Raw genomic sequence first — 19,338 nt, 5'->3', positions numbered from 1 at the left:
GGGGGGGGCGGGGGTGTTGCTTAGAGATGTCATCAGCTGCAGACCAACTCTGATACAGAAGCAGGGACCCCATTGTCTCTGCTTTTATCCGAGCTGGCTTTTGACTCATAATTGCATACTCCCTTGAAACAGCTCTTTTGGTTGTTATTCAGCTCTTGTGTAGTTAACTTATTCTGTAAGGGTCTTACCTCTATCTAGATGGTAAGGGGACAGGATAGGTTAGAACCATACATAACACCTCCCTGTAGCCCTCACCGAACCTAAAACAGCGCCCTGCAACTAGCAGGTTTCATTAAATGCCAATTGAGTTAATCAATGAATCATTATCATTTGGGAATGGGAGAAGGAATCCGTATTGAGGGCCTCATGGATGCCAGGTGCTTTAATGTTGTATTGTGTAAAATAGCTTAAATGAAAGATGGATATTACCCCCATTTTACAGAGGACATTAGCTTGCCCAAGGGCCCAAAATAAGTAAGCAAAGGACAGGCTTTGAGCCCAGGTCTGGTCCCAGACCCGAGCCCCCACTTTCCCCCGGCCACACACTAGGGGCCCAGCACACCAGCTCTCCTTATCAAAGGCTTACCTCCAGGAACTGCCCTGGCCCCCGCGGGAGGCTCTGTATTAAACATGATGGCATTGCCCTGAGAAGGAACAGAGAAACAGATGGGCACGATGTCCTTTGATGCCAGACCCTGTTGGGTTTCCTAGCCTTTTCCCTTCCAACCCACCCTGGACCCTGTCTCCTTCTCCAGGGAAGTCTGAAAAGCCAACCAGGCTGGCCGTCCCTGACCTGTAGCAGCTTCTGGAGCCGGAGAGGAGTCCAGTCCCGCAAGTAGAAGAGGCAGTCTCGAGGGTGGTGGCCATGGAGGGACTTTTTCACTCGGCAGTTAGGGTCTGGACATTTCTAGAGGAAATCCAGATGGAAGAGGGGGAAGTTGGAGACTACTGGGGTCCTGACTTCTCAGGAACCCTGCATAAGAGGTATAGGGGTTGGGGGTGATGGAGACTTTGGAAGATCTGGAGCAAGCCAGGGGAAAGGGTACAGAGAGAGGTGCTTTATACCCCACTGACCTCCTCTTCTCCTCCCCTGAGCAATCCTCAATGGTCTCTGCCCCCCAAACCCTATGGCAGCCCCCCTCCCCTTCTATCCCTTCCACCCCCTCCAGGCTCACATTCTTGGCGTAAAAGGCATTGTAGCAGCCACTGCAGAACTGGTGGCGGCACTGGGTGCAGTGAAAGTGCATGCAGCCTCCTCGGGCCAGTGCGTATGAGAACTTGCACTTGGGGCAGTCTGCAAGGGACAGGGGGTCAGAGCAGGGACTACCATTGCTCCTCTAGGCCCTCAAGAAGAGAGCCATAGGCAATGACAGACTACTGGGCAAACAGGCCAAGCAGGGCAGCCTTACCAATTCCATTTTCCTGAAGGTACATCGCCAGGCCCTGGGCCTGGTATTCTGGGTCATTTGTGCGTTTCCAGTTCTGGAAATCCTCACAGCTCCGGCCTCGGTGCTGCTCCTCCCACTGCCAGAAGGAAAGCAGGTTTCACATGGAAGTTCAATCCCAAGCCTCAGTCCTTCTTGCTGGCCCCTCTACTCACATCCAGCAGTACCCAGCTTAGTTTATGTCACCACCATCCACTGTTTGATTAAATCCAAAACTGGGGACCCATCCTGGATTCTTTCATACCCTCAAACACCCTACGTTCACCAGCAACTCTGGTTGTTCTACCACTCAAACCTCTCTCAATCCTGCCCCCTTTTTCTTCATCCCTACTGCTACCATCTTACCCCAGGCCATTATCAGGTCTTGCCTAGATTACCAGTCTCCTGCTCCTCTACAGTCCATTCTCCACACTGCAGCCAAATGGCCTTTAAAAACGGAATCAGTAGATCCAGTGATATTGGTAAAATTCTAGTTTTCAGGTTTAGAGGTAGGGTCTCAGGTGCTCATTTTATTATTGTGTTTTATCATGTAAATGAATTGCTTTGGTATTGAAATCAGCCTTTTAAAAGGTAAATGAGACAGCATCACCCCTCGCTCAGCCTCAGAATGAAAGCAAACACCTTCCTCACCTGGCCTCAAGGCCTCTCCTGACCTGGCAGCTACCTCCTCTCTAGTCTCTTGCCACTCTCACCCTTGCTCTTGAGGCTCCAGCACACAACCCTTATTTTCTTACTTTGGACTTCTCATGTGTTGTTCTTTCTGTCCCAAATACTCTTTGCATGGCTGGCTTCTTCTTAACCTTCAGGCCTGGGCTTAAATGAAACCATTTTAGAGAAGACTTGTCTGACTTCTCTATCCTAAGCAGGTCCGTTCTGTTACTCCTTATTTCAGATTCCTATTTGTTCTCCTTATAGAACTTATACCTAGTTATAATTATTTGCTTCTTCTCTTCCTTTCTTTCTTCCCTTCCTTCTGCCCTCTCTTCCTTTTTTTGCCTGTCTCTCTGACTAGTCTGTAAGCTCTTCGAGTGCAAAGATCCTGTCCATTTTGTTCTCCAAAATGCCCCCAGTATCTAACACAGTACCTGGCAGTAGCTAAGCAAGAATTTTTGAAAGGAAGAGTATGCCCTCACCTGGCGCTTGCAGCGCACACAGAAGGTCTGGTGACACTGGGGACATGTTGCCTCCAGCTGTTCCCGCTCATAGATGAAGCCAAAGGAGCACTGTAGGTACAGGAGCATAAAGATATCCAAGGTCTGATCTGTTACCATCCCCTGACTCTCCACGGTCAGCTCCCTTGGGCAGGCCACTTACCTGAGCGCACCACAAGAACTTGGGGTCCCGCATCAGCACACCTTCAGTCAGCTTCTTGTGGAACAATGCATAGGCATCTGGCTCTAGACTCTCCCGAAGCTGGGGACAAGATGCAGGGGTGGTGGGTAGGTAGGGCTCTTGTCCAAAGCCCAGGGCACCCTGAGTCCTAGGGGTTGCAGTACCTGGATGTCAAGCGTAGAGAAGTAGCTGAGCAATTGTGTGTCATCGGTGAGGTCTGGGCGGCCACAGGCAGGGCACACCATGTCCGTGATGTGCTTCTCCTTCAAAGCAATGGTGAAGTGCTGGCGGAAGCAGTCAGGACAGATGGTGCACTCACAGGAAGTCAGGGCCTGCATCTAGAGGGGGAGATGGGAGGAGACAAGGGGGTCAGAGGCACAGCTACTAGGCTGGGGAAGCAGCAGCAGCCAGGTGTCTATTGAGGCACCAGACTCTAACTGACAGCTGGGCAGGGCTAGCAACCTCAAATGGCACCAGGTGCCCAGGCAGGCAACCTAAATGTGTGAAGACAGTCAAGTGGAGGAACACAGAAAACGGTGAGACCTAAGGTAGACAGAAGAGTGCATGTCCCACCTCTAAAGACATTCACATTCAATTAAAAACAAACTTATAAATAACATCCTTGAAATGATAAAACTGCAAAGACGGAGAACAGGTTAAGTGGCTGCTAGGGAACAGGGACGGGGGTGGGTAACAAATATAAAGGGGTAGCATGAGGGAGTTCCTGTGGTGATAGAACTGTTCTGTATCTTGACTGTGATAGTGGTTACATGAATCTATACGTCAGATAAAATTGCACAGAACACACACACACACACAAGTAACCGCATGTAACCAATGGTAAAAACTGAACAACATCTGTATTCTAGCTAACACTGTACCAATGTCAATGTCTCGGTCTTGACGTTGTACTATAATTATATAAGATGTCACTATTGAGGAAAGCTGAGTAAAGAGTAAACAGGACTCTTTTTGGAGCTTCCTGTGAATCTACAATTATTTCAAAATAAAAAGTTGGAAAAAAATACAGAGCCTGCTTAACTAAACAGGACTGCATTTAGCTCTACCAACTGAATATTTGATGATATTGAAGGATTACTGTTAGATCATTTCTTGGTATGATGCCAGTATTGTGGTTATGTTTTCAAACAGTTTATCTTTCACAGACATACTGAAATATTTCTAAGTAAATTACATGATGCCTGCAATCTGCTTCAGAATAATCCTATGGGTGTCTGTGTAGATGAAATAAAAATTGGCTACGCATTGACAACTGCTGAAGCTTGGTGATGAATACCTTTGGAGAGAAGAAATACGAAGGATTTCATTATAGAAGTTTCTGTGTTATTTTATGTATGAAAATTTCTAAAATAGAATATTAAAAAGGAGGGGGTCTGTTCCTGCCCTCCCCTTTCTAGAAGGCTTCAAGGGTACATGTGCCAACTAGAGAGCAGAAGACAGGGCCAGAGGCAAGGGGCTGGCATGAGGTGAAGGCCTAAGGGGAACAGAATAATTCTAAGACCAGATACAGCAGACAGGGGGTTACCCGGTTGCGGGGTAGGGCCCAGCTGCACACAGCACACTCCTGGGCCAGCAAACGGCGCAGGAAGGCCCGGTCATGGCTGTGCCTCACAGCTTCCACCACGTCCCCTAACTCATAGTTCCTTGGTGTCTCCTGCAGCAGCGATAGCGCCAGCTCTGCCCGGCCCCAGCTGGGGAGTGCGTAGACTGCCAACAACCGTCTGACCAGACTCTGCAATGTGATTGCAGGTGGAAAAGGAGAGAAGTGGCTGTCAAACCCCAGGGGTCCTTCCCCTCAGCCTTCCCCCTGCCCGGCTCCTTCCCTCCTCCCAGCACCTGCTTATCTGGCCCATCCCAGGAGGGGGTAGGCTCAGGGCCACTGTCCCAGAGACGCTGGTGGAAGGGCTCGAGGCGCTGGCGCTGTAGCTCAGTCAGGGCCCGTGCCACGTCACCTCCATGCTGGAACAATGCTTGCAGGGACCCTTCCTCAGGCCCAAAGCCCAAGGACTGGAGCTCTTTCACCTGCAAATTGGGACAAGACATAAAGAGAGAAAAGCAAGCAAAGAAGAATGTCAGAGATGCCGAGACCCTTGACCCTCAACCCTGTCCCACTTGCCGCACAGTGGGTACCTTCCTCCGCCGGGCCCTCACACACTCTTCCACAGCTTCATCAAGGTTGCCGAGACGATCCAGCCAGGCTTTCCGGGCTTCCTGACAGGAAAAGGCACCAAGCCCCGGGTCCCGCTGGCCAGCCAATTCAGCCACCATCTCCAGAACGTAGGGCAGCTCTGAGCGCAACCACTGCAGAGGGACCTCGGTGCCTGAGTACTGCAAAGCCGAGAAGACCTCCTCTGGACAGGCGCCTGCGGCTTCCCCTTCCTAAAGCACAGCCCCACCCAGACAGAGGGTCCATTAGGAGGGGTAACCTTCACCCCGGCCCAGACCAAGATGCCAACAGAGGCTGAGCTCAGATGCATGGATTGTATGACCGGTGCACAGAACAGTATGACATGACGAAAGTGTTCAATAAGCAGCTACTGCTAACAATGACGAGTTTTATAAGAACTCTTATTATCAACTGCAGCCTCTTCCTTTTCCCACCAGCTCAGCCCAGCCTAATCCCAGGCTCAATCCTCACCCGGACCATCATCACTAGCTGGAGACCTTCCTCTTGCATCTTGTCTTGGCGCTGCTTCTCAGGGTCCCCACAGGAACCAGGCAGGGGGGCACTGAGGCGTTGTGGGGGCCCAGGCTCAGGATGTCTTTCTTCCAAAGAGCTGGCATGGGGCTGGGGGGTGTGCTGGGCTGGGATGGGACTGCTGGTCCGGTTGCACATAGCACACACCCAGCCAGGGCCCGAGTTGCAGAAGGTACAGTGGATACAGGACCAAGCTTGAGTCTGAGAAGAGGAGAGCAAAGCTTCCCCCTGCTGGAAGACAAAGAGAATCATCCCATTGACCGGTTGGCTGAGGCTCAAGATGGAAATACAGGGAGTTGGCTGAAGACGCAGGGAGTTGAAGGAAAATGGGATGGGAAGGAATAGTCTGAGGTAACAGGTGCAAATAAAGAGGTAGGAAGGCCAGGAACAAGTTACCTGAAGGGGCTGCAGGCAAATGCCAGAATCGTGGGAATCCACCACCAAGCTGGGAGGCTGGGCCAGCCGAGGTCGCTCGCATATAGCGCACAGCACAGCTGCTGACTCATTCTCAAAGGTGCAGCTCTGGCAGGCCCACTGGCCCCGTGCAAGCTCAGGTTCTGGGCCCCCAGCTCCTTGGGGACTTTCAACCCCCAGCCCCAACCCCTTACAGCCTCGGGGCCGATCGCAGGCCACACAGAGCACTGCCCAAGGCTTATTTCGCATGGTACAGGCAGCACAGTGCCAGGGCAGACGGGCACTTGCAGGATCAGGGGAAAGAAGAGCACTGTCTCCCAGGGCCAGCAGAGAGGTCGACTGGGGCCGTGGTGGGGCTGGGGCAGATAAGCTGTAATGGAAAAGCAAACATGGCCTGCTGAAATGGGAATCTGGGTTCCTCACTCCCAGGTACCACCCTTTCCCTGTGGAATGACCCATGGCTCTGGCCTTCGTACATGTTGTTCTCTCTGCCCAAAACACTTCCACACCTACAGCCTGTTCAATGTTTAAGTGACATCCTAAACCTCACTTCTTCCTGGTAGATACCCTACATATGCTTGACTCATTCTAGTTACTTAAAAACTCATGACTGATTGAGCAGACCCTTCACACTAGGCTGCATCCTCTTACTACCTATTTGCACACCATAATAACCTATCCTATTGCAGCCGCTACTTGCTTGGTGCATATATCTATAACCACCTTCAGGACGGTGACTGGCTACTTGTCCTCATTATACAGTCTTTAGCACAGAAACTAACACACGCGGTAGTCAAGTGACCTTAAGTTCTCTCAGTTTCACTCTCACCCAAAACAAAAGGCCTATCACCTGGGGATCAGATTGGGGGCCTGGGGGGTCCCAGGCAGCGTCTGGCGGAGGTGATGGGCACGGGATGGGTGCCCGTGGAAGAGAGAATCACAGGCTGAGCACAAGGTCTGTTTACAGGCTGGGCAGTGCAGTGCGCCTGGGGCAGAACCACAGAGGAAGCAGGGACCAGGAGTGGAGCCTGGAGAATAGGACAAAGAATAGAACATATTTCTGAAAAAGACCAGGTTATATCTGAATCTGCTGCAAAAGGGGAGGCAAATCCCAAAACTACTTTTCAACATGGCTGGATCCAAGGAAACAATTTTTATCTCTTTAAAGAAACAATGAAAGGCGCCCAAGAAAGATATAAGTAGCCCCCAAATTTCCAACAATGGGAATCTGGGGTCTACTATTCCCTCCTCCCTACAACCCTACAAGGCCAGTACCTGGAACTGAGGGTCTGGTGAGGGGTCCAGAAGCAATCTCTCTCAGTAGGGGAGTGAACTCCGAAAGCTGCAGCATCTGAGGAAGGAGTGGCAGAGAATGGGTAAGGGTTTGAGGACAGAGTCCCACAACCCCTACCTCCTTCCTCCCTTCCTTACATCATCTTCAACCTTGTCTTTCAACAGCTGCTCCAGTGCCTGCTGTCGTGGGTGACTGTTCTGCAAGTAAGATAAAAGGAGTTCCCACCAAGAACCCTTGAACAAAGCCCTCCCTCTAAGCCCAGTTCCCCAACATTTACAGGGGGAAGGACAGTATGGGGAGCTCCCAGGTTGCTGTGGGGAATATGCCCATGGTTCAATAGCATGGGATTCTCCAGACTGGCCTCTGACTTAGGCTGGCTCCCAGCCCTGGTGCTTGAGTCCTCAGGACTAAAAAACCTCACCTCCAACAGCAGGCTGAGCTCTGTCCGAAGCAGCAGTACTTCCAGTGTGACTGTAGCAACCTGGTGTTCATCTGGCTCCTCCTGCCCCTCGGGGAAGCTCAGCCCATCTCGCTGCTCCTCCGTGTAGCCGTACAATCGCAGCACATCCCGGCCCCCCTGTTCCACATTCACAACCAGTCACCACCCAGCAGGCTCCCTCTCCCAATAGGAGTGGATCCCTCCCAATTCAGCAGTCTCGGCCTGACCCAATTCCCATCTCTTACAAGGCCCAGGGGTTTCACCTGCACAGCATCCACCGTACTGCGAAAGACAGGGTTATTAAACTTGACCCCGCGCCAGTACCGGGGCCGCTGAGGGTTGAGGAGGTTTCGGCCATATTTCTCCAGGATGTTCAGGGCCGTGGACAGGCGGCTGAGGTAGTTGCGGGGCTGGAAGCAGTCAGAGAGCAGAGAGCTGTGAGCCTGGCCCTGGCCTCGGGCCTTATGTCCTCCTCCCGAGCAGGGCTGGGCCTCACCTCCCCATGAGCGTTGCAGCGGACCAGGCGTGCAGCGTCCAGCTGCAGGTAGCGGGCAGTTGGCGGCAGAGAGGTGGTCAGTAGCGGCCGGAGCTGCTCCAGGGAAAACGCCCGCCCGGAATCCCTCCTCAGAGCGCTCGCCAGTTCCTCGCGCGCCTCCAGGAAGGCCCGCTCCTCCTCCTCCCCTGGCATCCTGAGGTAGGAGTCAGCCCCAGCCCCGTCGCCCGCCGGGATCCAGCGTAGGCTGAGCGCGAGCCGAGCGCTGCCCCTCCTGCCTGGTGCCCCGTTTTGCGGCCCGTTCCGATCCGCGCAGGCGCTCCAGGTCACTCAGGCCACGGTCACTCTTCGGGCCCGGGCCCCAGGCCCCAGGCCAGGGTTAGCCGGGAACAGGAAGTACTAGGAAAAAGGGTGGGACTGCCACCAGGTTTCAGGGGAAGGGGAGAGGCTTAAGGGAGGGCGGGGGGAGGGGGAGGAAATCAGGGGCGTGGTCAGGACAAGGGTTCCAGCCAATGAGGAGGACAAATGGCCCCTGGCTCCTCCCCTAGCACGTCCCGGTTTTTTTTTTTTAAAGTCCCTTTCGGGAGCTTTTCCTCTGCCTTCTTCCAGACAGGTACCCCCTCTTCCCGGATTAGCCATGGCGCACACTTGGCCCCCTTTCCTCTGTTCCTCCCTCTGACGCCATGCTCCGGTCCCCATCGGGAAAGTCCCGCTCCGCCGGGGACCTGACTCCTGCCGGCCCTAGCCGGGCTGAAGCGAGTCCCGCCCCTCTCGCGTCTATCCTGAAGGCTGGGCGTTTTCCCGGGGGAAGCCCCTCGCCTTCTCCCTGCCCTGTCTGTATAGCCCTTCCCCGCCCCAGACCCTCCCTCCGCCTACCCTTCCCACTCGCTCTGGTCCCTCTCGGTCCCCTCCCCGCGGTCGATACTTCTTCGGGGAGCGCCACCACTGGACAGCCCTTTTCCCACTTCCACGCCCCTCTAGCCCCAACCCTGTGGTACTGGACTGCCCTTGCCCCTCGCTGCAAGCCCCACCCCTCTCCGAAGGACAGCCCCCGTTCCAGTCTCCACAGTCCCAGTAGCCCTAGCCCCTCCCTCGGACAGCCTCTAGGCTTGTGACCGAACCAGCACCGCCTCCCCTAGCCGCTTCTGGCCGGGAATGGCTGAGGGGCGTCCTCCAGTTTGCGGTCTGCAGGAAGTGGGGGGTGGGGGGTGGGGGTAGGGGTGTGTGTGGAGAACGAAAGGGGCGGGGCTGAGGGGGGCGGCCCTGGACCTGGGGAGTGAAAGCGAAAGCCCAGGCGGCGAGCCGGGAGACCGCAAATCTTGCAACTGGAGGAACATGGCTAAGCCTTGTGGGGTACGCCTGAGCGGAGAGGCCCGCGAACAGGTAATAGGGGGACCGGGAAGGCCAGGAAGGGACCGCGGAGCCCGCCTGGATGGAGGCAAAGCTGGGTGCTCCGAGGGACCAAGGCCACGCCAGAGAACTCCCTCAGCCCCTCACTTTGACTTTTGTCTGGGGATTTCCAGATTCCTAGCCTTTGGCCAGCCTACACCGAGCCAGGGGCTCCCAGGGAAAACTGGCCGCTGGTGGGAAAGGCCTGAGTCACAGTTGGAGGGTGGCCCGTAGTGGGGTGGGATCTTTCTCTTGGCAACTGAGACCCTTCACCAACATCCTGTACTGCTCTTTGCAGGTGGATGTCTTCAGGCAAAATCTCTTCCGGGAGGTAAGTCTCTTTGGACTCAAGCGATTTAACTCAGAAGCTTAGACCAGTACTTGAGGGTCACAACCTCAGAGTGACTCCCAAACCCACCCTACATCTGGGCCCTACTTCCCTTAAGAAGCCTTCACCCACAGAGTGAGCTCCTAATTATTGATCTCTGTCTTTAATCTCATCCCTCTTAAGACTCTCCTTCTGCCACTTTCCCTCCCCTCTTTTTATATGGAGGGAAAAGTCATGACCCTAAAGCAGGAATACGCTTGTCCTAACCTTGATTCAGAGCCCTCGTGGTGAAATGGTTGAGAGCTACCGCTGCTAACCAAAAGGTTGGCAGTTCGAATCCACCAGCTGCTCCTTGGAAACCCTACGCGGCAGTTCTACTCTGTCCTATAGGGTTGCTATGAGTCAGAATCGACGCCACCGCAGCGAGTTTGGTTTTGGTTTGGTTAACCTTGGTTTTGCCACTTACCAGCTTGGCAAGTCCCTTTACTTTTCAGGGCTTCATTTCCTCATTTGTAAGTCTTGAACTCAATAGTTTCCAAGGGCCCTTCCAGCCCTGCTTCTCAATCTCATTGAATGTCTTCTGTGATTGCCCCCACCCTTGCCATGTAACCCACAGGCTGAGGAATTCCTCTGCACATTCTTGCCACAGAAGATCATATACCTGAATCAGCTCTTGAAAGTGAGTAGTATGGGCCCTTCCTGCCTCATCCTGTGGCCTCTCTCCCCTCCACCCATGCTCTCTAGCCAATGACTGGGCTCAGCATCCACAGAACAGTCCTGAATGGTGGATAGGAGCATTAGGATGGTGTGAGGCCTAAACCTAGGTTGGGAGGCAGAGGGTGGGTGGGATGAGTGGAGGAAAGACTCCGGGCAGCCCCTGACAGTGAGCTCTGTGCAGGAGGACTCCTTCAATGTGGCTGACCTGACTTCCCTTCGGGCCCCACTGGACATACCTATCCCAGACCCCCCACCCAAGGATGATGAGGTGAGATACTCAGGGTGCAGGGCTTGGACAATAAACCTAATAAAGATGATGGCCCTTCAATCTCCATGATGTTTCTAAAGCGATTTTCTTCCATTTTGCCTTAGATGGAAACAGATAAGCAGGAGAAGAAAGAAGGTAAAGGAAAAAAGGGTAGATGGGGAAGGGGAAATAGCGTATTGACTGCTGGATGAGAAGGGGCCTGAATCTCCTCTTTCTCACAGCCCCTAAGTGCGGCTTTCTCCCTGGAAATGAGAAGGTGCTGGCCCTGCTTGCCCTAGTTAAGCCAGAAGTCTGGACTCTCAAAGAGAAATGCATTCTGGTAAGTGGGAGCTGGGGGAAGAGGAAAGAAAAGATAAACAAGGCCAGGCCCTGGCATCCTTCAGAGACACAAGTTCTTCATTCAAGGAACTAGTCCCAAAATAGGAGACATCCTTCTTTGCCTTAGATTTAGATGCCATTTGTTCTCTTCCTCATTCTGCTAGACCTGTGGTATCATAATGGTGCCCTGAAGTCAGAGACTATGCTGTATCCACCTCTAATCTCAGAACATACTGCCGTACCAGGTGCACAGTGGAGGTGGTATGATATAGTGAGTGGTTTAAGCACTTGGGCCATAGAAGGAGACAGCCTGGATTCAAATCCTGACTTATCACTTACCTAGCTGGTTACCTTCAATAAGTCACTTAGACTCTCTGTGACTCAGTTTTCTCATCTGTTAAGTGGGTATAGTAAATGTATATGCCCTGAAGGTTTCTGTGAGGATTAAATTAGACAAATAATGCATAACATAGTGCCTGGCACATAATAAGTATTCAATTAAACATAGCTGTTATTAGGAAGTAGCAGTAGGTATGTTGAATGGTTCCTACATGATACGTCTTAACCTAGGTGATCACATGGATCCAGCATCTGATACCCAAGATTGAAGATGGAAATGATTTTGGGGTGGCAATCCAGGTAAGATAAGCATGAGTGAGGACACTGAACGTGGGGAGAGACTTGGAGAGTGAGGGATAGATTTAGACATGAGCTGGGGGAAGACAGAGATGGTTGGTGACAGAAAAAGGAAAGGAGGTGTTTTCTTTGCCTCCTACATCTTTTGTCACCACAGGAGAAAGTGCTGGAGAGGGTGAATGCAGTCAAGACCAAAGTGGAAGCCTTCCAGACAACCATTTCCAAGTGAGGGCAGCTGGGGGCTGCAGGAACATTTCTTTGGGAGTCTTAAGACTGGCCAGTCCCATCAGGACAATGGGGGACTTTGGGAAGGGTCTGAGGGAGTACATCTCCCTGAATGCCCATTTCTGGGGTTTCGTCCCTTGCTTCTGGCAGGTACTTCTCAGAACGTGGGGATGCAGTGGCCAAGGCCTCCAAGGAGACCCATGTGGTAAGTGCATAGTCCACCAGCCTTTTAGCTGAGGCTAGTTGGAGGTGAGAAGAAAAGAGGGGAGTGGATCTCCTTGTCTTGTTTATGATCTTCCCAATGCAGAGAACATCAAGCCAAAAGCATTCTCTAGGAAAGTGATTTGGGCTCCAAAAGCCTTGACCCTTTTCTCTGCTTGATCCTGTGGGATCCTCTTTCTTGGTGCTGAGAAGGGATTCATTCTCAAGTTCCCTATTACCTCTATGAGGAAACAAGACTAATGTCCCAACCTCCTGTGGGGCTGACTCAACTTTGCCTCCCACATCCCAGATGGATTACCGGGCCCTGGTGCACGAGCGAGATGAGGCAGCCTATAGGGAGCTCAGAGCCATGGTGCTGGACTTGAGGACGTTCTATGTGAGTGTGGAGTAAGCCCCTAAGGGAGGCAGGTGATGTGGGCAGTGGGGAAGGGCAAGAACCTGACTGCTGCCCTTCTGGCTTTCTTCCCAGGCTGAGCTTTATCATATCATCAGCAGCAACCTGGAGAAAATTGTCAATCCAAAGGGTGAAGAGAAGCCATCTATGTACTGAGCCCAGGGCTAGAAAGGAATAAATGACCTATACTCTGTGTGGATTACTTCTGGTGTGCGTCCTTGTCATTCATTCAGAAAGCATTTATTGAGTGCCACCTGTGCCTAAACACTGTATGTGTATGTGATAGAGGGAAGAGGGTGCGAGGAAGACATGAATTAGATGCCCATCCTAAAGAAGTCCTAAAAAACAAGGCAGACCTGTTACATGCCATGACAGGCATACAGATAACCTGCTTTATGGAATGTCACAAGATTATTTCCATCCCAGAGTCTCATGAATGCTTCAAGGAAGAGGTGGCAATTGGGCAAAACCCTTATAGGAATAATCAGGGTTCGGGCAGACAAGGGGAAAGTTCTGTGGCTGAGTTCCGAGAATGAAAGAAGGCATTGATCTCATCAAAGAATACTGAGCACACCTGGAAGGAGGATCAAGGTTTCACTGGGAGAATTATGGATGAATGGTTGAACCCCTTCTCAAGCACTGGAAAGGGGGAAAAAAAGTTCCCAAGGCATTGTGGTGAAGGAAATTACACCACAGGGCGTTACGGGAAGGATGGGTCTGTAGGATTTTTGTTTTGGTCCTTTTTTCCCCCTCATTAGCCAATTGCTGTATTTATCTATGCCTTTCGGGATTCAGCCCTGTTCAGATGGTAGAGGCAAGGGTTCCTCTACTGTGCATTGCTATAAACTTCATGGGATTGTTCAGTAATTCAGGGCCTTATCCTGTTTTTAAATATGAAATAAGAATGCTGCATCGCACTTGACAGTTTGGAAACCGGTCCCCATGTGCTATCTCATTTAATCCTTGAAGCACTGTGGGCAACAGATAGTACATTAAGGAAACCAAGGGCCAGATAACCTGTAGTCGCGAAGGTAACATAGCTCATAAGTTAAGTGACAGATTCAGTCTGGAGTACACAGACCTGCTCATTCCATAACAGGAGCAAGAAGGTCCTCTCTGTCCGTACGTTTGAAGAGCCACTGTTTCGGGATATCTTGCGCGGGCGGCAGGCTTCACGGGGTTGGCTCTGCGGGACTTGTGCGGGTGGGTAGCACAGGTAACAGACAAAACCAGTCTGCAGTCGTGAGCGGAAGTTGGGTAGCCTAGCCAATAAGCGGGTCAGACAATTATTGGTTTAACAATTGTAAACGCTTTCCAGTTGGATGGAGACAAAGGCCGCTGATTAGATAAAATGAGAACCTCTAGGCCTATCAAAGAGCACCACATGGGCGGGACTCCAGCAACGGGTAAGGCTCGGAGCAGCCTGCGAGAGGTGCTGGCAAGAGGCAAGGATTCCCATCCGCCAGCTGGGGGCGGGGGAAGGCTGAGCTTAGTAGCGCGGGATGCAGTCTGGACCTCCTTCTAGGCCCGGCCGGTGGCGGGTACCGGCGCCGAGGTCTCCCAGAGCCTGCGGGCTGCCTTCTAGCGGAGTCAGCTTCACGGACGCACCTAAGTGAGGGGGAACGGAGGTGGGGGTGTTGGTAGTCAAGCAGGGCGCCGGGGTGCTGGAGGGAGATGCGCGGACGCGAGCTGGGGGCTTGGAGGGGTGGAGTGGGAACCAGCACTAACCGGGCTTGCTTCGTACCTGGGCAGGCCGCGCTTGCCATGGGGGAGGTGGAGATCTCATCCCGGGCCTACGTGAAGATGTGCCTGCACGCCGCCCGGTACCCGCACGTTGCTGTGAACCGGCTGTTGCTGGCGCCCGCGCCGCGGTCCGGGGAATGCCTGTGCCGCACAGTGTGCCCTTATTCCACAGCCACCTGGCCCTGTCCGTCATGCTGGAGGTTGCCCTCAACCAGGTGCAGCTGCTGGACGCCAGCCGGCTACCGCGAATGCCCCTAAAACCCTTAGCCCAAGCCCATCCCTGGCTCCTCGCGGTAGGGCGTACCCACAGGGCCCGCAGCACGATTTAGTTGCTGACGGCCCTTTCCCATAGCAGGTGGATGTGTGGGGTGCACAAGGTGGTCTGGTGGTGGCTGGGTACTACCATGCCAATGCAGCTCTGTTCGACCAGAGTTGAGTAGGGTAGCCAAAAGCAGAAAGCAACGGGTTATGGGGTGGGGGTCAAGAGAACCAAGGTCATTCCTTCTATTTTTCCTTCATCAAACACTTAGGAGCGTGGTCTGTACATCCGGCACTATGCTGGGTACTGGAGTGAGGAAATATAATGTTGAGTAAGACAGGCTTGTTTTGGAAGAGCCGGGGGTGGGGAGGACAACTGTGTATCATTAAGAACAGGCTGACACTTTGCTTAACTGAGTGTCCCCTAAGTACTGAAAGAACAGAGGGGAAACCCACCCAGCAACTTAATAAAAAGGAATTCATATATATAGATAGGTAAAAATAATTACATATATTAATAATATAAATGGATCAAATTATACGTACTGTTTTGTAATTTGCTCCCCCCCAATAAATATCTGACATCTTTCCATCTCTACACCAAGATCTACCTTACCCTAACAGCTATATTGTATGAATATGGATGTCTATAATTTATTTAGCACTTTAAACATTGAGGTGGTTTCCATTTTGCTATTACCAAAAAAAAAAAAAAAAAAAACAAAAACTATTGCTGTCAAGTTGATTATGACTCATAGTGACCCTGTAAGACAGAATAGAACTGCCCTATCAAGTTTCCAAGGCGTGGCTGGTGGATTCAAACTGCCAAGCTTTTGTTTAGCAGCCATACGGACACTGTCTTATCATTACAGTAAATTCTTTTTAAGTGGAATTTCTGGGTCAGCGCATGTATAGTATGCGGTTTTGATTTTCAGTCTCACCAACAGCCAACAGTGTCTGTTTCCCATCATAGCATTCAAGCATCAAGCAGTTGTATATCAAGCAGGGCTGAACCACCCCCACCACCACCCCTACCCAGCTACAAGGAAAGGCCACAACTGCACCCACATCTGAGAGACCTGGGAGGTCCAGCTCAGACAGATGGGGCCCGCCCAGTCAGCTGGTCATTCCTCTGATCTTTTCTTTACACAGCCCTGGGCCCCTGGCCTTAAAAATTGCTGGGCGAATTGCAGAATTCTTCCCTGATGCAGTACTCACCATGGTGAGCCTTCAGATTCAGGGTGCAGGGAGTTGGAGAGAAAGTTGGGAGTGGGATCCTTGAAACTCACCTGCTTGTCCTTGTCCACCAGGTGGATAATCAGAAACTGGTGCCTCAACCTCATGTGCCCCCAGTCATTGTCCTGGAGAACCATGGTCTCTGCTGGGCCCCCAGGGACAAGAACTTGTGAGTGCCCCACTCCTTCCACTTCTTGGAAGTCCAAAGCTCCTGGGCTCCCTCTGTCCTGCCCCAAGGGTCCTTCCCTAGACCTAACCTCTGCCAAGTTCTGTGTCTGGCCCCACTGCCTACTGTTTTGACTTCCATGGTGGTTACTATTTCAGAGTGATGTGGAGGGACTGGCAAGAGTTGTGTCAGATGGTAGGAGCACTGCTGGAGGGACGGGCCCACCAGCACCTTGTGGACTTTGACTCTCACCTTGATGACATCTGGCAGAACTGGACCAACCAGCAGTTAAACACCCAAATCACCCAGTGGATTGGTCCTACTAATGGAAATGCCTGAACCAGGGCCAGTGGGGCCAGGATCCAATAAAGAGACTTGGGTTGATGGGTAACAGAATGATTATATTTATTGTGCCTTGATGGCAGAGTGAGAAAAGTAGGTTGAAAGTCTGGAGTCCCCGATAAAAAGTAGGAGGATCTCTGCTGCACCCATCACAAAATGAGAGCGGAGGCCCTCAATAGATCATTCCCTTCGTTTCTCCCCTGGGCTTCTTGAGCTTTTCAAAGTTCTTCAGGATGATGTCATATAGCACAGCCTACAGGGGCCAGGGAGGAGTGGGGGTCACCTGTAGGTGCCAGCAGCTCTGTGCCCCATTTCCAGCCTTGTGGAGAGGCCACACTTTGTCACCCTTCACCTCAGCCTGCAGGATCAGGGAGTGCGTGGCCTGGGAAAGTGCCTCTGCCCACCCCTGCCCTACCCTCGTCTCCTCACATAAGCGTTTCGGATCTCCATGATCATCAGTCGGATGTCCCGGTACTCTGCCTCATCCAGCTCATGCACCAGCTGCCGATAATCACCCTGAGGGAGACTTGGGGGTCAGCTTGACTTCATTCAAGTTTGTCCATCCTCCCATACACCCCGACCTGGGCTACCTACCACATGGGGTTGCTTGGCCGCTTTGGTTACTGCATCACCCCGCTCAGAGAAATACCTGTGGGAAGTGGAAGAAGTGTGTGGAGCGGGAGAAGATGGCATGAGCCCTGGCCTCTGTCCCCAAACCAAAGCAGAGTATGCATGTGGGTGTGGGTGGGTGATCATTTACTTGGAGATTTGGGTGTGGAAGCCTTCCAGCTTGGTTTGAAGAGTGGTCATCAGCTCAAACACCTTTTCCTGGAGAAAGCAAGCAAGAGGGGAAAATAGAAGGAAGTATGGACTGGAGGGGAAGGAATGGCAGGGGTGTGGGGCAGCACTTTCACCTGGACAGCCACTCCAAAGTTGTTTCCATCTTCAATCCGAGGTATCTGCAGCTGCAACCAGGTGGTGACCTGGGACAAAAGAATGGCATCTAAGTCACAGCAGTCCCCCACCCAGTTCCCACAAGGTGGGTGGAAGTCTGACAAGTCCGTCCTGAGTCCCAGGGCCTGGACTTTTGGCTTCACTTGCTATGCCTGTTCCTGCTAAGACCTGGCAGTGTCGTGCCCTAACTAGCAGGGACCAGGGAGGACAAAAAAGGTTCAACCTGAAGCCTGGCGGTGGAAGTGGGAGGGCTCACCAGGTTGAGCTGCTCAATGACATCCTTGATCTCAGGCTTCAGGCGCTGCAAGAGGACCACAATCTTCTCATTGCAGTTCACTGGGCCACAGGGAGGACCTGGGGAGTGGGCAACGGGTCAGTCACATATGTGGTCCTGTGTGAGGGGGAGGGGAAAGGGATCCTTAGGGAGAAGCTCTTGGGGAGTGAGACCCCAGTCCCTTCCCACTGTAGTTGTTTCAAGTACCTTTGTCTTCATCTTCCCCTTTCTTTTTTTCATCCTTATCTTCCTTCTGCAGGGAGAGAGGGGCTCATGGGAGTCAGGCCTAAGGTTGGTTTTCCCCATGATCAAGAAGCTCTCCCCAGTTCTCCCCAGCTTGCCTCCTGCTGTTTCTTTCGCTCCTCCTTCTCTTTCTCCTTGACTGGATCAGGCACTGGGATGTCCAATGGAGCCTTCAGATTGCTCAGGTTGGCTTCATTGAGAGCTGGCTCCTGATGCAGGGTGGGAGGAGGGCTATAGGCAAATGTGTCCCTCTCACCTCCTCTTTCTGATGGCCTCCCGCACTCTCCCCTTGCCCAATCCCAGTACCTTTAAAAATGCATCCAACTCAGAAATCTTCTTGGGGAAATAGCTCCCAAGCAGGTTCTCTGTCTATGTGTGAGGTGGGAATGGGGGAAGGCTGAGGTCAGAATCAAATGCCCTTCCTAGCCAGCGAAGCAGGGCCAATGCTGCCCAGCAAGGGAGGACGGGCTGAGCAGTGGGAGTTGGGGACTGGTGGGGGTACTGACTGGACAGGTCTTACCTTGGTACACAGGTCTTCACGGAACACATCCACCTGTGGAGCACAGGCAACCCTTCAGAAACCTGACTTTAAAGCCAATTCATTTGAGGGCAGTTCCTTTAGGGTTGTGTAGGGCCTGGATCTGGGAAGGGTTCGGGTGGACCGGGGTGGTGGAGGAGTGGATTTCTGTGGACCTGGGGAGAGTGGAGTGGATTCCCGTGGGGCTGGATTATGAAGGTGAAAACATTCCTGGCAGAGAAGACTGGGTGGTTCATGTAGGAACAGATTCCTCGGGTCGCCTGGGTCACCCTGAAGAGGGCATGTATGAGAGCCCCCTGCGGCTGGGGCAGGAACTGAGCGCCCTGGGGAGTGGGACCTGGGAACCTGATGAGAAGGCCATGAGGTGGCGGAGGCAGGCCCCGCACCCAGTCTGTGTGTGGCCCCGGCTCCGGGCCAGCGGATTTTCCCTCTACACCCGCTCTCCGCTTCACCTCACCCCACTGAACCACGGCCGCCTCGCCTCTCCCCGCTGGCAGGCCTGGCCGGTCTCCTGTGGGCTCAGGTACTCGGGGAGCGTAGCCTCGGTCGACTGACCTCCACTCGTGTCAGGGGCTGGAGGAGAGTCGGGGATGCCCTTGGTTTCTCCGAGCCACGCCTCCCTGAAAGGCCCTTCCTTGAACCTTCTGTGCTCACCTTGGCTTGGGCTTCAGGCTGAACCCTGAGCGTGGCCATTGCTGGGGAAGGGGCCTTACGCCGCGCGAGGAGCGAGGAGTGGGCACAGGGAAGGGAAAGCGAAAGCAGCCCTCAGCTCGCACTGCCTTCCTGGGTAGTGGGGAGTGGAGGTACTGGAGGAGGCGGGGCCGACCAGAGAGGAGAGGGGCGGGGGAATAGAGGAACGCAGCCGAGGCGCTGCTCCCTCTACAGCCCGAGAGAAGCGTCTCCACCGACCTCCTTTGCCCTGCGCCGCGTTCCCGCCGGCAGGCCCCGCCT

General features: G+C 53.0%; 4 protein-coding genes across 6 annotated transcripts in view; 2 read left to right on the top strand and 2 right to left on the bottom strand.

Moving 5' to 3' along the window:
* Positions 1-8,590, bottom strand: part of RNF31 (ring finger protein 31) — a 9,630-nt gene extending 1,040 nt beyond the window's left edge. The window contains exons 1-18 of the mRNA XM_004390508.2: positions 8,140-8,590; positions 7,907-8,053; positions 7,626-7,781; positions 7,342-7,401; positions 7,186-7,261; positions 6,761-6,938; positions 5,893-6,280; positions 5,437-5,727; positions 4,929-5,177; positions 4,635-4,820; positions 4,324-4,530; positions 2,942-3,115; positions 2,760-2,858; positions 2,579-2,668; positions 1,410-1,524; positions 1,176-1,294; positions 794-907; positions 587-644 (exon numbers count right to left, since the gene is read on the bottom strand). Of these exons, the coding sequence (XP_004390565.1) occupies positions 587-644; positions 794-907; positions 1,176-1,294; positions 1,410-1,524; positions 2,579-2,668; positions 2,760-2,858; positions 2,942-3,115; positions 4,324-4,530; positions 4,635-4,820; positions 4,929-5,177; positions 5,437-5,727; positions 5,893-6,280; positions 6,761-6,938; positions 7,186-7,261; positions 7,342-7,401; positions 7,626-7,781; positions 7,907-8,053; positions 8,140-8,331 (2,899 nt within the window). The 5' untranslated portion in view covers positions 8,332-8,590. The remainder of the gene's footprint in view (positions 1-586; positions 645-793; positions 908-1,175; positions 1,295-1,409; positions 1,525-2,578; positions 2,669-2,759; positions 2,859-2,941; positions 3,116-4,323; positions 4,531-4,634; positions 4,821-4,928; positions 5,178-5,436; positions 5,728-5,892; positions 6,281-6,760; positions 6,939-7,185; positions 7,262-7,341; positions 7,402-7,625; positions 7,782-7,906; positions 8,054-8,139) is intronic.
* Positions 8,591-9,401: 811 nt separating this feature from the next.
* On the top strand, positions 9,402-12,835 carry PSME2 (proteasome activator subunit 2). The gene is made up of 11 exons (XM_004390507.2): positions 9,402-9,519; positions 9,824-9,856; positions 10,470-10,532; positions 10,752-10,838; positions 10,943-10,973; positions 11,060-11,157; positions 11,727-11,795; positions 11,950-12,017; positions 12,168-12,222; positions 12,529-12,615; positions 12,709-12,835. Exons 1-11 carry the CDS (start codon positions 9,472-9,474, stop codon positions 12,787-12,789), a joined length of 720 nt encoding a protein of 239 aa, XP_004390564.1. The 5' UTR covers positions 9,402-9,471; the 3' UTR covers positions 12,790-12,835.
* A 1,562-nt stretch (positions 12,836-14,397) lies between these two features.
* On the top strand, positions 14,398-16,427 carry EMC9 (ER membrane protein complex subunit 9). Its single transcript, XM_023725399.1, is given in 7 exon segments — positions 14,398-14,527; positions 14,530-14,591; positions 14,732-14,817; positions 14,907-14,966; positions 15,787-15,856; positions 15,945-16,039; positions 16,195-16,427. Coding segments are annotated over 7 exon segments (684 nt in total). The 3' UTR covers positions 16,376-16,427.
* Positions 16,417-19,179, bottom strand: PSME1 (proteasome activator subunit 1). Of its 3 annotated transcripts, none has more exons than XM_004390506.2 (11): positions 19,042-19,179; positions 18,370-18,402; positions 18,156-18,218; positions 17,948-18,058; positions 17,814-17,859; positions 17,589-17,686; positions 17,293-17,361; positions 17,139-17,206; positions 16,973-17,027; positions 16,808-16,894; positions 16,417-16,631 (listed from the first exon to the last, which is right to left on the bottom strand). In XM_004390506.2, the coding sequence occupies exons 1-11, from the start codon at positions 19,078-19,080 to the stop codon at positions 16,551-16,553; spliced, it is 750 nt and encodes a 249-aa protein (XP_004390563.1). In that variant the 5' UTR covers positions 19,081-19,179; the 3' UTR covers positions 16,417-16,550. The 3 variants fall into 3 exon arrangements, with proteins under 3 accessions (XP_004390563.1, XP_023581165.1, XP_023581164.1); XM_023725397.1 differs by having other exon boundaries at positions 16,463-16,631; positions 16,794-16,894; positions 18,943-19,095; XM_023725396.1 differs by having other exon boundaries at positions 16,471-16,631; positions 18,943-19,095.
* Between the last annotated feature and the right edge of the window lie 159 nt (positions 19,180-19,338).

Source organism: Trichechus manatus, unplaced genomic scaffold (genome assembly GCF_000243295.1).
Source record: "Trichechus manatus latirostris isolate Lorelei unplaced genomic scaffold, TriManLat1.0 scaffold00305, whole genome shotgun sequence".
NCBI lineage: Eukaryota > Metazoa > Chordata > Mammalia > Sirenia > Trichechidae > Trichechus > Trichechus manatus.
The sequence above is the reverse complement of the archived record's forward strand: the minus strand, read 5'-3'. Positions and strand labels throughout refer to the sequence as shown.